Source organism: Rosa rugosa, unplaced genomic scaffold (genome assembly GCF_958449725.1).
Source record: "Rosa rugosa unplaced genomic scaffold, drRosRugo1.1 SCAFFOLD_179, whole genome shotgun sequence".
NCBI classification, from domain to species: domain Eukaryota; kingdom Viridiplantae; phylum Streptophyta; class Magnoliopsida; order Rosales; family Rosaceae; genus Rosa; species Rosa rugosa.
This window is the reverse complement of record NW_026908939.1, coordinates 1-15,820: the sequence shown is the minus strand read 5'-3', so window position 1 is coordinate 15,820 and position 15,820 is coordinate 1. Positions and strand designations below refer to the sequence as shown.

Sequence of the window (15,820 nt, the reverse complement as noted above, 5' to 3'; positions counted from 1 at the left end):
AAACGCTATTCTGAAGCAAGTTGGTGATTGCAGCATCACCTGGGGCGCCATCACCATGATGGATGCCATCCATGGAGTCATGGATAGGGACTACGCCAGCCCTAGGCTGGTGGTGGACGGAGGCGGTGCCCTAGGCAACAGCGTCGGTCACACTTAGTCTATGAATCAACCTTTGATTCTTGCTTCATTTCGCTCGAGAGAAAAAATGTCTATGTGAAGTCTTTCGTAGACGGATCATCATATCATGACTAGAATGACCTATCCTGTCGTGACAAAGCCAATATGTGTCTAAATCCAAGAGATCCTCTCTCATGACTTTATTGGATTAATAGCTCGAATAGTGACATAGAGTCCACTAGAGAGACACATAAACTTCTCTAAGATGCACTTTTGTTCGCAATCATTAGAGGTATTGCAAAGGAACTCACTTCCGTTCCCTACATGCGTTTTCGGATGGAATCCGTTGGCTATTCATAGGGTACGATTTGCCCTAAGAGCGTAGAGAATTTCAGTGACAGTAATCAAGGTGCCATTTGGCAAGTGGAACTTGGGCTATTCCATGTCCTTGAATTAATACCGATGGCCCATTCATCGTAGTCACAAAGTAATATGCTCAGAATGAACAGAACTCAAAATTTATTCATAAGCCAACGGAATACATCATTGTCTCTTAACCATTAGGAGAATCTAATCTAAATGCTAGCTAATGCAAAACAAAGGTAGTCGTTTGACTTCTTTCGGTAACTCCAAAATAAATATGACTAGGTGAGTAGAGAGATGTCGGTGGAGCAAAGCTCGCTTAAGTACCACTTATCTCAAAACCTTCCTAGACATCACACTCATTTTGGATGAGCCTATGTGAAGAAAAACTAAACCAATGGCATTTACTACAAAGTATATGGCAATTGCCTATTACATCTCTTGGAAAAATAAAGACTTAAACAGAATTGGCGATCTATTGATCCCAGCCAGATTTGTAGTCTTCAACCCTTCACTCTAGATCATCTTCTTGATCTTCTTTTTCCACATAGTGAGCTTCTCTTGCTTCACAGTATGCTTTGTAGGCGGTGACAATTTCTTCACGAGCTATACAAATGTGTGCCCAATGATCAGACACTCCACATCGAGAACATACATCTCTTTGCTCAAACTCCATTGATTGAGGCGCTTTGAAAGCGTCATTTAGATGGCTCTTAGTGTTGGTGGCTCCACCAACATGGCCAGAGGCGTTGCCTCCCTCTCTCTTTCCACGTTGACCTCTTCGGTTCCGTGTTCGCCTATATTGGCGGTTACATTCCCAAGTAGAGCGATTATATGGACCAGAACGTCCAGAAGTATCCCTAAGGTTAGGGTTTCGCTCTTGGCGCCTTTTCTTAGGGGCGCGACTATAATTGGATTCCGGAATATGCTCTATTTCCACTGATCTCGAATTATAGTTATTCACAAGGATGTTGTCATGCTTTTCAGCGACATTCATAGCTCCAATGAGCTCATGAAACCCTTGTGATCCGCCTTGCATTAACATCGATTCGATAGTTCTTAGCAACCATCAATGCAGAGACGGGGAAGGTAGAGAGAGTCTTCTCAATCAACATCGCATCTGTGATCTCTTTACCACAGAATTCCATTAAGGATTTAATGCGAAGTGCTTCCGAGTTGTAGTCAAGAACTGACTTGAAATCACAGAAGCGGAGGCTATGCCATCTCACTTCTAGGTCAGGAAGCAGGGAGTCACGGACGTTGCCAAATCTTTCTTCGAGTGAGACCCACAGTTTTCTAGGGTCTTCTTCATTCATACACTCGTACTAGAGCGAATCATCTATATGACGAGTCATTAGGATGATGGCTTTCGCCTTATTTGCCTCTAAGGCTGCTATATTTGCTTCCAAAGCTTGAGCTTGCTCAACAGTTAGCACGTCCTGGCTAGGCTCGAGAATCATATCCAGGATTCCATCAGCTTTGAGATACTGGCGGACATCACGAACCCACCTGTGATATCCAGAGCCAGTTGTTCCCAATGGAGCAAAGTCCAATTTGTTCAGGTTACTCATCCTGAAAGAGAACAAGAAATTAGGGTTAGTTTCGGAGCAAAATAGGCTACCACGAAAACATATAAAATTTCTGAGCGTAATCGCTTCCAAGAAATTAGGAATTTCCGAGCGTAGTCGCTTCCAAGAAATTCGATTCCAAGAGGGGTTGGATTAGATCGAAACAATGATGTTTGCGGTCGATCGTTTTATCTCAACAAACTCTAAGTTTGGAGGACTCTACAAGCTCCAAGCTTGGAGTGAGCACGAACCCCCACAGTTCGGCTTAATTTGGTCTCCCCTATGATAAAGAAAGGGGGGTAGAAGAAGGGATGTTGGAAGTCCCCGAGAAAAAGAAGAAGAAATTGAAAAACTTCAAAAACGGGAACTTTTAGAAAAGATTTACCTTGAAAAGCGGTTGAAATTTCTTGACCGGGAAAGTTACTGTAGATGGCCGGAAAAAGGTTGACCGGCATTGACATGAGGGTTGACCGGCGTTGACTGATGTTGACCGGAGGTGCTGACGTGGCGGCCGGTTGCTGACGTGGCAGGCAGAGGGACGCTGACTGTGTGCCTGCGTGGATGATGATGTGGCTCGGGCTGGACCTCTTCTGCTTCTGGGCTTCTTCCTGCTACTGGGCCTAGGCTGCACAGCTGCTTATGGGCTGGGCTTCTGGGTCATCTGTATTGGGTTTCTGGAGGGAGACAGATGCAGACCGGAATGAGAACGTCAGGACTTCTACTGGTCTGTCAGGGGTCTTTACGGCCGGTTCCCGGATCCTGGGGTGGCGCTGCCGCTTCTGACAAAAGTTGGCGGTGATCGGTGGATGGGAAGGATGCGAAATCAGGCAGAAGATCGACGGATTCTTCTTGGAGGCCGGTTCAGTCACTTCCGGTGGCCGGTTTAGGTCGATTCCGGCCGGTTCTGGGTGTGGCGCCGCAGGTTCTGGGTTCCTGGGATTGAGAGCTTCAAGGTGGGCGGCGGTGGTTTCTGAGATTTGAAGGTTACGAATTTAGGGTTTCAGGGTTAGGGCTTCGTGCTGATAACGTGTTGTAGAGAAACTGAAATTGAGAGGAATTTGCTGTGTATTCTCATTGATAATAGAGGCCTCTTTATATAGATGATTACAATGCATGGAGTCTGAATCATACAATGAAATATAATCTCTAGATTTATCTAATTAAACCCTATTACCACTAGGTCAAGTAACCTAGAGTTTGGGCCAAACACAAATCAGGGTTTTACTTGAACATTTTTGTTTTTGTTTTGTTTTTGTTTTTGTTTTTTCAAAAGAAATAACTTACTCAAAACTAACAAATAATCCCGAGCATTTTCCTATTTTGAAATATAGACCGAAGCGATAGGGATTTCTTTTTCCAAATTGATTAAGGATTAATGCTCTATAAAAGGTAGCACTAGCCTTTCATTTTATGCAATTAACCCTAATCACCTCCCCATCAACTTTTCACTGTCGAAAATCTGTCAGAAGCTCTCAAACAGTCGTCAATGGAGTACCTCCCGCAGGACCTAATAGATGAAATTGTTTTAAGACTCCCTGTGAAGTGTCTAATCCGATTTTCTTTCGTTTCAAAGCTATGGAAGGCTGTCATCCACAGCAAAGACTTCATTCGAAAGCATCGTCAACGCTTTAATCTCAACCACTTAAATGATTTTGCCCTCATTCGCCATCATGTTGAATCTGATCCTCATGATCACTTCTATTCTGTAACCTTTTCTGGTGATGATACCACGTTAGAAGAAGAACGATTGAAGCATCCATTATATTCCCTCGAAGAAAGTGATAGACTTGGGCTTCAATCTGGCATCGTTGCTCTTTGCAATGGATTGATTTTACTTCATGTTAGAAGTAAGAAATATGATCTTGGTCTCTTTTTATGGAACCCCATGATTTCAAAGCATAAAATTATACCCACCCCCTTCAAATGGGCACGAGGACAATTCTCGAATCGGATGTACGGATTGGGCTATCATTCTGCTGAAGATGACTTGAAGGTGTTGGTTCTTACCGAAGATTATGATAATAGGTCGAATTCTCTTTTTGGACAAAGAAATTTGACGATGGATTTAAAAGTCTACAGCGTAGCATTAAACAGATGGAAAAGGATAGAAAAGCTTCCACCCAGTAATCTTCGAATTTATGTAAATCATCAATCGAATATGGTGTCAATGAACGATTCTCGTGTAGCTTGGCTGATGAGAGACAATGATCAATTAGATCTGTACATGGTTGTGACTTTTGATCTTGTGAAGGAGGAGTATCAGTTTTTTCGTGTTCCGATTCTTATTCGGGGTCCGGGAGTAGTAAAACTGATGGCATTCGGAGGCTTCTTATGCTTTTTGCGCTGTTATACAGGTGTCTGTATAAATGTTTGGTTTACAAAAGATTGCGATTCTTGCTGGTCGTTGGAGCCTGTTGTGTTGAATTGCAAGCCTTTATTCTTTGATGGTGAGAGGTTTCTCTTGAACCAGTTGAACCATGATGGCAATGATAAACTGACTTGGTACAATATAAAGACACAAAAACATGATTATGGGACAGAAATTCGTCGGCATACTCGCAGCAATCGGTGTACAGAAACAACTCTATGTGTGGGAGACCTCAGTCTTCTACTTGATGCTGATCCTGATGGTCGTCGTAGCTACTTTGGCCATGTATTTTAGTTTTAATTCACTGTAACTAGGCTATATATATAAAAGTTGTCCGATGCAGAATTAACATTTGCTAGCTTATGTAATCGCAACGTACTCATAAGTGATTAAAGTCCCCATTTGTACTTAGATCCTTCAATGTTTAACAATTTCTACTGTCCGGCATGGATTTGTTTTACCAGGTGTTCTGAATAGAGCTATAATAATAATATGTACCTCTTTTTTTATAGAATCTGGCGATTGCAAAGCACAGATTACGTACAATACCCCGCATTTTCTATTCAAACATCTCAACAATACCCCACATTTGAATAGAAAATAAGAGTTTCCACTTATGAGAGAAAGAAGAAACGATACGCATCCGGAGATGTGTCTTTTGAACTTGAACCTTCCTTAGTGAACACTCATCGGATTTACCTTGCGATGTAGTGAATATAAATCTTGAACTATTCACTTTTATAGTAAGCCAAGACAATAAGTGTCACACATATCGAATCTAACACATTTCGGTTCATACGGTTGTGTTCATTTTGGTCATGAACATATCCCGATTTCATGAGAGCTCTAGAGAATGTAGCCATGTAGTTCTCATAGATGCGACCCACATCACTCTCATATTGGTGACACTAATTAAGAATATCCTGCCATATTCCTCCTAATTGAAGGATATTAGTATCATTAAGAATATTAAATATTCACCGTACACTTCTGCAGGTAACACACTTGCACACCATAGGAATGAGTAATAATGTGTTCTACATTTTGAATCTCCCTAACCAGTTTGCCTATTGAACTTAGACCATGGGATTTTCAATCAACTAGGTTAGGTTTCCGCCAGGTTGATTCATTGAATTGGTATCAAACCCATTCCCCTCAATGTAAACACAACTTGCTTTTTTGGTAGGCCTTTTGTCAAAGGGTCTGCAATATTTTCCTTTGACTTCACATAATCAATGGAAATAATTCCATTATTGAGCAATTGTTTTATTGTGTTATGTCTTCGCCTTGTATGCCTTGACTTTCCATTATATATGCTATTTTTGGCTCTAGCTTGAGTTGCCATGTTATCACAATAAACACAAATAGTAGTCAAAGGCTTAGGCCACAATGGAATATCTTCTAAGAAATTTCGAAGCCATTCCGCTTCTTCGGCTGCCTTATCTAAAGCTATGAATTCCGATTCCATTGTTGAACGTGCAATGCACGTTTGTTTGAACGATTTCCAAGAGACTGCTGCTCCCCCAAGTGTAAATACATATCCACTTGTTGATTTGGATTTGGTGCTATCCGAAATCCAGTTTGCATCGCTATATCCTTCCAACACTGCAGGATATTTCTTATAATGTAGTCCATAGTTAATGGTATGTTTTAAATACCTTAACACTCTTACAAGAGCATTCCAATGATCCTTTCCTGGATTGCTTGTATATCGACTAAGTCTACTCACCAAATAAGTTATATCCGGTCTAGTACTATTCATGATATACATTAAGCTTCCAATCACTTGGGAATACATTAATTGGGCTACACCTTCACTAATATATTTTTCAAGTTTAGTGTGGGGATCAAAAAGAGTAGTAACAGGTCTATCATCATAATGCCCAAACTTCTTTAATACGTTTTCCACATAGTGAGATTGAGTAAGTAAATACCCATCATCATCTCTTATAATTTTGATTCCGAGTATTACATCCGCTTTGCCCATATCTTTCATGTCAAAGCAAGAACTCAAGAATTTCTTTGTGGAATTAATTACATCTTTATTTGTTCCCATGATGAGCATGTCATCAACGTAGAGGCATACAATGACACATGAATTATTTTGAAACTTCTTAATGCATGTATACACACTTATCACATTCATTAATTTTGAATCCATACACTACACCATAAATTTTCATTCATAGCGCTCAAAAAACGCTATCGTAGGATACCATAGCGTTTTAGTAAACGCTATGTCTGCCGGAGCTATAATAGATCTAAGGTCTATCATAGCGTTTCCACAAACGCTATGGAAAGTTTGACATTTATAGCGTTTTAGAAGTGCTATTGCATAGGCTTTTGATAGCATTTCATAAACGCTATATATATTACCCATTCCATAGCATTTAGTGAATCGCTATAGTTAAACTATCCATAGCATTTAGTAAATGCTATTACTACATATGCTATAACATATCAAAAACGCTACTATTCATCATTTAGTAGCATTTCTATGGTGCTACTATCCTATATTTGTTGCAATAATATGTACAATACATTGTCACAGCACCTTGGAAATACAATATATAACAAGTCTTCACATCAAAAATACATCATTTTCATTAATGATCTCAAAAGTAACCAAAATACAATGTGACATTACTAAAATTACAAGAGCACTTCATATCTCAGCCAACAATGTTTTTTCCCTTTATAATAATGATACAAATTCTGCTAGAATTAACCCACAAACAATGATTTTTGGCTTTCTTTTGATGTCGACATGAAACTCAGCTCACTGGTTGATAACATGCTAATTTCTTGAACACTGTACAAACCAGTACCATTGGTTAACTACTAAAGAGAAATCAAATGAGGAACAATAACTTTAATTAAGAAGCTATAATGACAATGTGACTTACCACATAATGCCTATTCTAATGCAATGATTGTCCACAATGGTCTATTATACTTCTCACAGCCATTGAAACTGCTAACTGGGTTCTGCAGGCAATTGCAACTAATAAGAAAACTTTGAAAGAATAATTTCTGGATAATAGATACTTGAACAGGTTGTATATAATGCATAATTAAACAATACTCAAGTTATTGTCCACTATATTGCGGAATGAAAACACAACCCATAATTATGTATGCAAAACCTAACTATAATTGAATTGACAAGCCAAAATTAAACATGCTTCGTTAAAGCTTCAGAGTATCTATGTCAAATAGGGAAAGTGGCATCTAAACAAGGAGAAAATATATGTGAACAACAAATTTGATTACCTTGAAAGAACCATTCACTTTTCAACTCCTCGACCATTCCAACTCTTGAGCTTGGCCTTTAGTTTCAACCATACATCCCATAAATAACCCCTTCTCTCTAACTTTGAAGTAATTCTGGTTCAGTAAATAGACCGATAACAAGCTAAAGTCTAAAATACACAATAGGCACCCTTAGTCAGAACTCACAACATTCAATAAACATGAGCTATTAAGAAATAGGAACTGAAAGCAACCTTTGAAATTTCAGTATTGATTCTCAGTTCACTGTCTCTATGCATTCAGCCTATGTGTCTGTGTGTGTGTGTGTGTGTGACAATAATGTAACTAATAGCCAAAGTCTCATCTCTCACTATCCCGTCATTTTTTGCATTTTCCATTTTTTAATTACAACAAAGAAAACGGAACCAAAATCAAAGATGTTATTAGTAGTAGACCATAACAACTTACATTCCAACTTACAGTGTCAATTGTGCTGGTAGTCCAGTACTCATTCTAGAATTCCCTCGGGTGCTTAGAGTCATTCAACGAAGGGCCAGGACTTTAAATCAGTTAGTTAGATCAGTCCTCTCTTAATTACAAGCTTCACACGTATGCACATGCTCATCATCTCCAGTAACTTTTTCTCTCAAGGTTCTTTATACGTGCGCAGGGCGATGATTCTCTTGCATGTGAATGAAATCTTTTCAGCAGATTGATATATCATACTTTACATATGTGCTGCAAGAAAACTGCATGTAATGAGTATATATACACCATACCTAGCTAGCAATGAAAAAAGAAAACATTACTATAAAATGTACCTAGCTGAGGGAGGGTTGAGAGAAAACTTTGCAGTAGATCATGGCCTCCTTGGTCAATCATATTAATTCAAAACTTTAAAACAGAAATATGAATTCTTTCATGGCACATGGAATAAAAGAACTAATTTAATACCTTGATCTAGTTACATGACAACTTAAGCAATACCAGGGTCTTGAAATATTTTGAGATCATCATAGTTTGCCAAAAGGGTACCAATACCTGCATTGTAATACATATTGTTCAAGATAAATACAATAGAACCAATCAAAGAAGTTAACTTGGGGTTTACCGATAACAGCTAGAGGCACAAAGGGTGAATTCTTATATCAGCATTGTGTACATTACACAAATAAAAGAACAATAACATGGAATGAACTTCAATTACAAGAAGCCAATATGAAAAACTCAGAGAAACAATATAGGGATAGGCAAATACAGAAATCAGCACTACAATCCAAAATACAACCAAACAAAATCAAGATTAGTACATTACCATTTCCCATCCAAGTCTTACGAATTGCATCTCTATTGTTCTTACAACCAAATTTTGTAAAAATTCCAGTCACCACCAGTGGCCTGGTTCCATTTTTCAGCGTTGAACACTCTAACCCTCTTGATTGGCTGCAACGAACTCCATCTTAACTACTGATAACTTCTTATGTTGTTCCCTAACAAAGATACTTTCCTGGTAAGAACCATAGATTTATACCTAAACTATGGAATCACACAACTCAAATAACGAATCTTGAATTACACTGGAGAACAAATGACTACCATCTTACCTACAAGCTATGATTTAAATGTATCATCCATTGATATATATATGACAGACCCCCTGTAAAACAACAAATTATAAAAATCACTTCTCATTGCACAACTTAATTGGTCCTCAGTAATTCACTTATCTATGCAATTATATATTAGAGTTTAAAACATGAACAATGATCTGTATCCAAAACCCACCATCAACTTTAAACTGGGCAGCAACCCCATTCTGAACATGTACCAAAAGTTCTACTAAACTCACTACTTACATTACAGAACCAACCCAAATGTGAAAAAGGCTTTTTTTTTTTTTTTCATTACACATACAGCTTAAAATAAAAAAATTGAATCCCAAGTACAAAACCAAGAAATGCCCACCTGCCCAGTAATCCTATCAAGCTCTTTAATCAAATAAACCTTGTTCTCCGAATCCTGCTACAACCTGCATCCAACCCCAAAATTCAAAACCCAGTTTTCCAATTTGGGGGTTAATCAAAATCTGAAAATTGAGAGACTAAAAGGAACCAACCGTCTGGCGAAGTAGATTGAGGCGAAGGTGGCAAACATTGAGACCAATAGAGTCGGAATTCGGGATTGGAAAACCTTGCCGGAGACACGTACGTGGAGCCTTGCTTTGCATTCTCTTTGAACTTGAATATATCAATCTGATTCCAATTTGTGTCAGACCAAAAGATCTAGGGTTTGGATTGGATGGCGAAGAGCTTACCCATGGAAGTCACTGGAATGAAGAAAGTCTCAGGGATCTAGGGTTTTGGTTGGATGAAGAAAGTTGTTGGGATCTTTTGTCGAGAGAGAAACATAAGAGTTTTTGTTCGCGCTTTGAAATGATGGAGTATTGGGAGTTGGGTCACGCTTTGAACTCATAAATTAAATCCCCGGGCATTGTTTTTGTTTCCTGCTCGTATTTTCAGTATATGGGTTTCATTTAATAGCGTTCATTTAAGAGCGTTTACAAAATTTAAACTCTATTGAAATTTTCTGAATTCACAATTGATAGCACTTCCGAACAAAATGCTATAATGATATGCTATGAATGAAGCTTTTTCTTGTAGTGATACGATGTCATTGTGTGATCAAATTTTTCGTGCCATTGTTTAGGTGCTTGTTTTAATCCATATAAGGATTTTACAAGTCTACACACCTTTTTCTCTTGACCTTTAACCACAAAACCTTCCGGTTGTTCCATGTACACTTCTTCTTCTAATTCACCATTTAAAAATGCGGTCTTCACGTCCATTTGGTGAATGTCCATATTATAGACAGATGCAATCGCTATAAGCATCCTAATAGAAGTGATTCTAGAGACCGAAGCATAGGTGTCAAAGAAATCTTGCCCTTCTTTTTGGCGGTACCCTTTGGCTACTAGACGGGCCTTAAATTTTTCTATAGTACCATCCGGCTTTAATTTCTTCTTGAAAATCCATTTAAAACCAATTGGTTTATTACCGGGAGGTAAGTCTACCAATTGCCAAGTATTATTTTGCATAATGGATTCCATTTCACTATTAATTGCTTCCTTCCAAAGAAGAGCATCGGGGGGAGAACATTGCTTCCTTATATGTGTTTGGACCCAAAATGAGCATTTTGGCCTGACAAGGCACGTCTTGGAGAAATTGAGCCAATGTCAGTGGCTCAAGCTATATATTGTCGACAAGTTCAAAATATATATTTAGAGGCTAAATAAAGCCTACTATGGAAGCATGGAAACATGAAAAGTCAACTGTAGCACATTTTCCTACTTCGGCTAGGAGAAACCGAGCTAAACAAGGAAGGAGGGGCGTCAGACTAACCAAATGAAATCTAAATGAGCTAAAACTTTCCAGATTAATTCTAGAAAGCCCAAGGATAATTTATTATGAAGAGTGCCAGAGCTAGATTTGAGTGGAAGGCATTCAAACAATCAGTCCAATTTTCTACAGAAGCAAAACTGGAAAACTGGACCTGTAAGAGTTCCAGCAGCATTTCCAGCCCAACCGCATGGAATAAAGCTCTGAAAATTTGTCAGGATGATCTACACTCATAGTGGAACATTTTTTATGAAGAAGTCGAAGGCTCATTCTGAAGGCTTGTTGGAGAAATAATTGAAGGAATAAAGGGGCAGAAACTGACCTAAAACCAGCTCAATATTCACATGTTCATGTTTCCTACCCACATGAAGAAAGCTAGATGCTTTTCTTTTTTTCCTTAGATATATTTTTCTACTACAATCTCTTTAATAGATCATCATCACTTCCATGTTTTTGCACCTTCATGCCTTGCTTTCATTTCATCATTTCTCTATCTTTTCCATATTTTACAAATCACTTTCATACTCCACTTTCATTATTTTTCTTCCACTCATCATTTCACTCTTCTTTTTCTTCCCTATATAAACACCTTCTCCTCTCATTCTAAGACACACATTCACATTCAACAACAACATCTCTAAGATGATCTAAGTTCTCTCTAGAGCAAACCTCTCTAAGAGCAACTCCTCTCCTTCTCTTTCTCTTACTGGTGATCACACTCCTAGTCCTAGTCTTCTCAGAAGCCGACTTTCAGTGCCACCAAACCCTCTGTCAACGTGCTTCGGTCCTAGTCTCCTCGGGAGCAGACAGTAGTGCTGCGACCACAACGGTTACAGAACCAGCCAAGCAAGGGTAACGCCCTAGCAACCCAGCCAAGCTAAAGTCACGCTTTAGCAAGATCTCAATACTTCCCGGTGATTTCGCTCTGCTCAATCTGCAATATTGAGTATCGACTTGTGAACAAGAAGAAACTTCAGCAAAGTCCTCACCACGAGGCACAAAGAATCCCACGACGAGGTTGGTGCTCTCCTCGTCTACAATCTCTTGATAGAAGTCAGGTCAAGGGACACCCCCGAAGACCGCACCCGAACGGTGCTGGCACGCCCGCGCAAGAAAAGAGACTGTTGACCAGCTGCAACAAAATTGGAGCCAAACATTTTGGCACGCCCAGTGGGACAAGGTTAGAATTTTTTTTCTCTTGAAGACATTCAACCACCGGGCTTCAAAACAAACATTTTGGCATACCCGGTGGGACTACATCAGAAGTTTTTCTCTTGAAGCACATTCAACCACCGGGCTTCAAAACAAACATTTTGGCACACCCGGTGGGACAACACCAGAGTCTTTTTATGTTCACCATCATTGGGATGCCAAAGGAAAATCTTTACCAAAAGAAATTCCTGAAGTCATGGCTACGATAGAAGGCTATGTGCCCATTCCCATTCCAAAGAATGCAAGCATAGAAGAGCGGCTTGATATCCTTTAAAAGAATTCTACCGCATACCATGAGAATCTGAGAAAAGCCCTCGCGGAGGACCGTCGACGGCTCGATGAGTTCACGATTTCGGTCACAAAGCTCGAGTTGGGGGCACAACAACCACAAGGCGAATTGGAACGTCAAGAACCTGCTCGCGAAGAGGTCGTTTCTGAGACTAACTTGCCTATAGGTGGCAATCAACCTAAGGGTCTCACTGGTGAGTCACAGCCTTACACAGAGGCTGTGCATGGAAAAGGTCATCAACAAGAATGTTTTTCTGACAATGAAATTGTCTCGGAACAAATATCTGATTTCTCCACTGATCAAGCCAAATACGTGGCTACTGATCAGATGCATGAGGGCAAGATATGACCCATGATCATCCCTTTGATCAAGAGAAGTTGGCGACAGTTGGCGACAAAGCCGATCTTGGGACACCGTCATCTCCCAAATTGCAATTGAAGATCATGCCTCGACAACCAACAAAGATACTTGGGGGGCAAGATTACCCCTCTCACGAGCCAAATTCCTCCAAATTTTTCTTCAACGAGAAGTATCTTTGTTCTTTTCTTACAAGCTCTCACATGAGGGATTTTTACCCTACAAATTTTGATACATCGGAGCTTGGAATGAAGCATAGATGGCCTCCCCCATGGTCTTCTAGAGGTTAGCCAAACGTGTCGCTGCTAGCTCCTTGCTTTGTTGTTAATTTCCTGTCAGTTTTCAGTTTTTTACCTTTATTTTCATAGTTAAAAAAAAAAAAAAAAAAAAAAAAAGAAGTTGAATTTGGTAAGGTGTTGTGAATCATAACGGAATAGGTGAAGTCTCTTTTGTTAATATTGGCCTAAACTCCTTATTGGTGCCTAGTTCAGGTCCCTTAAGGTTAAGGGCAGCTTTTATTAACACTTGTTGAACTGTCTTCACACTTATGACCTTTCCTCATCTTAGTAAGTATAGCCTATGTGAAATGGTGTCTAGAAAAGGGACAACGTTCATGACAGGTTCTTGAATCCAGAAGTGCGTGCAAATGGGCCTAAACCACTATGTGGGAGTAGCTCATGCCAAAATGGATTCTGTCTCTCTTGTTCGCCCTCCCCCACCTGGCCATTTCAGTAAGGTTGCCCAAAAGATTTGAAAGAAAATTTGTGTCTAGGCGACTATACTTGGGCCGCATGTCTAAACCTTGATTCACATTATCTTATTGAATTCAGTTAAAAAAAAAATAAAAAAAAAATTAGTGCGATCCAAAAATTACTCGGAGGAGTCGTAGACAATTTCTTCGCATAAGACATGGGGGGCACGCTAAAGTTCTGATCTCCTACAACCTGCCCAAGTTTCGCCAGATCCATGGGGGGCAATAAAGTTGGCAAAGGAAGCGTCAGTTCATAACAAAGGCAATCCAGATTGTGGCATTCAAGCTTTATAGCCTATTTAGAGGCCTATATGGAATCAGTCAAGTATTATCAGTCAAGCCAATACAAGTGGCTTTGGAGCAACAACATTATAAGAGTAGTGTTGATTCAAGACCTCTTCAGTCAAGACGAAGACCTCTGACTTCGAGGTCTGGGGGGCAATGTTTGGACCCAAAATGAGCATTTTGGCCTGACAAGGCACGTCTTGAAGAAATTGAGCCAATGTCAGTGGCTTAAGCTATATATTGTCGACAAGTTCGAAATATATATTTAGAGGCTAAATAAAGCCTACTATGGAAGCATGGAAACATGAAAAGTCAACTGTAGCACATTTTCCTACTTCGGCTAGGAGAAACCGAGCTAAACAAGGAAGGATGGGCGGAAGACTAACCAAATGAAATCTAAATGAGCTAAAACTTTCCAGATTAATTCTAGAAAGCCCAAGGATCATTTCTTATGAAGAGTGCCAGAGCTAGATTTGAGTGGAAGGCCTTCAAACAATCAGTCCAATTTTCTACAGAAGCAAAACTGGAAAACTGGACCTGTAAGAGGTCCAGCAGCATTTCCAGCCCAACCGCATATAATAAAGCTCTGAAAATTTGTCAGGATGATCTACACTCATAGTGGAACATTTTTTATGAAGAAGTCGAAGGCTCATTCTGAAGGCTTGTTGGAGAAATAATTGAAGGAATAAAGGGGCAGAAACTGACCTAAAACCAGCTCAATATTCACATGTTCATGTTTCCTACCCACATGAAGAAAGCTAGATGCTTTTCTGTTTTTCCTTGGATATATTTTTCTACTACAATCTCTTTAATAGATCATTATCACTTCCATGTTTTTGCACCTTCATGCCTTGCTTTCATTTCATCATTTCTCTATCTTTTCCATATTTTACAAATCACTTTCATACTCCACTTTCATTATTTTTCTTCCACTCATCATTTCACTCTTCTTTTTCTTCCCTATATAAACACCTTCTCCTCTCATTCTAACACACACATTCACATTCAACAACAACATCTCTAAGATGATCTAAGTTCTTTCTAGAGCAAACCTCTCTAAGAGCAACTCCTCTCATTCTCTTTCTCTTACCGGTGATCACACTCCTAGTCCTAGTCTTCTCAGAAGCCGACTTTCAGTGCCACCAAACCCTCTGTCAACGTGCTTCGGTCCTAGCCTCCTCGGGAGCCGACGGTAGTGCCGCGACCACAACGGTTACAGAACCAGCCAAGCAAGGGTAACGCCCTAGCAACCCAGCCAAGCTAAAGTCACGCTTTAGCAAGATCTCAATACTTCCCGGTGATTTCGCTCTGCTCAATCTGCAATATTGAGTATCGACTTGTGAACAAGAAGAAACTTCAGCAAAGTCCTCACCACGAGGCACAAAGAATCCCACGACGAGGTTGGTGCTCTCCTCGTCTACAATCGCTTGATAGAAGTCAGGTCAAGGGACACTCCCGACGACCGCACCCGAACGGTGCTGGCACGCCCGCGCAAGAAAAGAGACTGTTGACCAGCTGCAACAAAATTGGAGCCAAACAATATGTTCGTGGTTCTCCCTCGGTTAAATAAGTCAAGAAATCAGGTCCAAAGTCTTTTGTGACTCTCTTCCTTTTACTTGCTCTTCTAGGTTCATTTTCATTATTCTCTTGAACATTAGATGATGATATTTGGTCTATATTGCTAACATCACGTGCTCTTTTGTTTGTGTTGCTAATCCTTTCTTCCTTGTATGGAAAAATATGTTCAAAGAACTCAGCATCACAACTTTCTATGATTGTATTCACGTGTATGTCAGCAATTTCAGATTTGAAGACCAAAAATCTATAAGCTGCACTATTCTTGCATATCCGATAAATACACAA

The 15,820-nt window shown here is 39.7% G+C and overlaps 1 protein-coding gene and 1 long non-coding RNA gene across 7 annotated transcripts; one reads left to right on the top strand and one right to left on the bottom strand.

Moving 5' to 3' along the window:
- Positions 1 to 3,534: 3,534 nt before the first annotated feature.
- Positions 3,535 to 4,710, top strand: LOC133724225 (F-box protein CPR1-like). The gene has a single exon (XM_062150935.1). It carries the CDS (start codon positions 3,535 to 3,537, stop codon positions 4,708 to 4,710), a length of 1,176 nt encoding a protein of 391 aa, XP_062006919.1.
- A 2,323-nt stretch (positions 4,711 to 7,033) lies between these two features.
- Positions 7,034 to 9,302, bottom strand: LOC133724226 (uncharacterized). 6 transcript variants are annotated; one of them, XR_009853563.1, is made up of 7 exons: positions 8,984 to 9,302; positions 8,623 to 8,709; positions 8,490 to 8,537; positions 8,137 to 8,406; positions 7,690 to 7,838; positions 7,323 to 7,404; positions 7,034 to 7,228 (listed from the first exon to the last, which is right to left on the bottom strand). It is a non-coding gene; the product is annotated as an uncharacterized LOC133724226 (long non-coding RNA). The 6 variants fall into 6 exon arrangements; XR_009853558.1 differs by having other exon boundaries at positions 8,149 to 8,406; XR_009853562.1 differs by having other exon boundaries at positions 7,690 to 8,417.
- Positions 9,303 to 15,820: the final 6,518 nt, after the last annotated feature.

Excerpts from the sequence above, each read along its gene's own strand:
- LOC133724225 (XM_062150935.1), top strand. The coding sequence starts at position 3,535 with ATGGAGTACCTCCCGCAGGACCTAATAGATGAAATTGTTTTAAGACTC.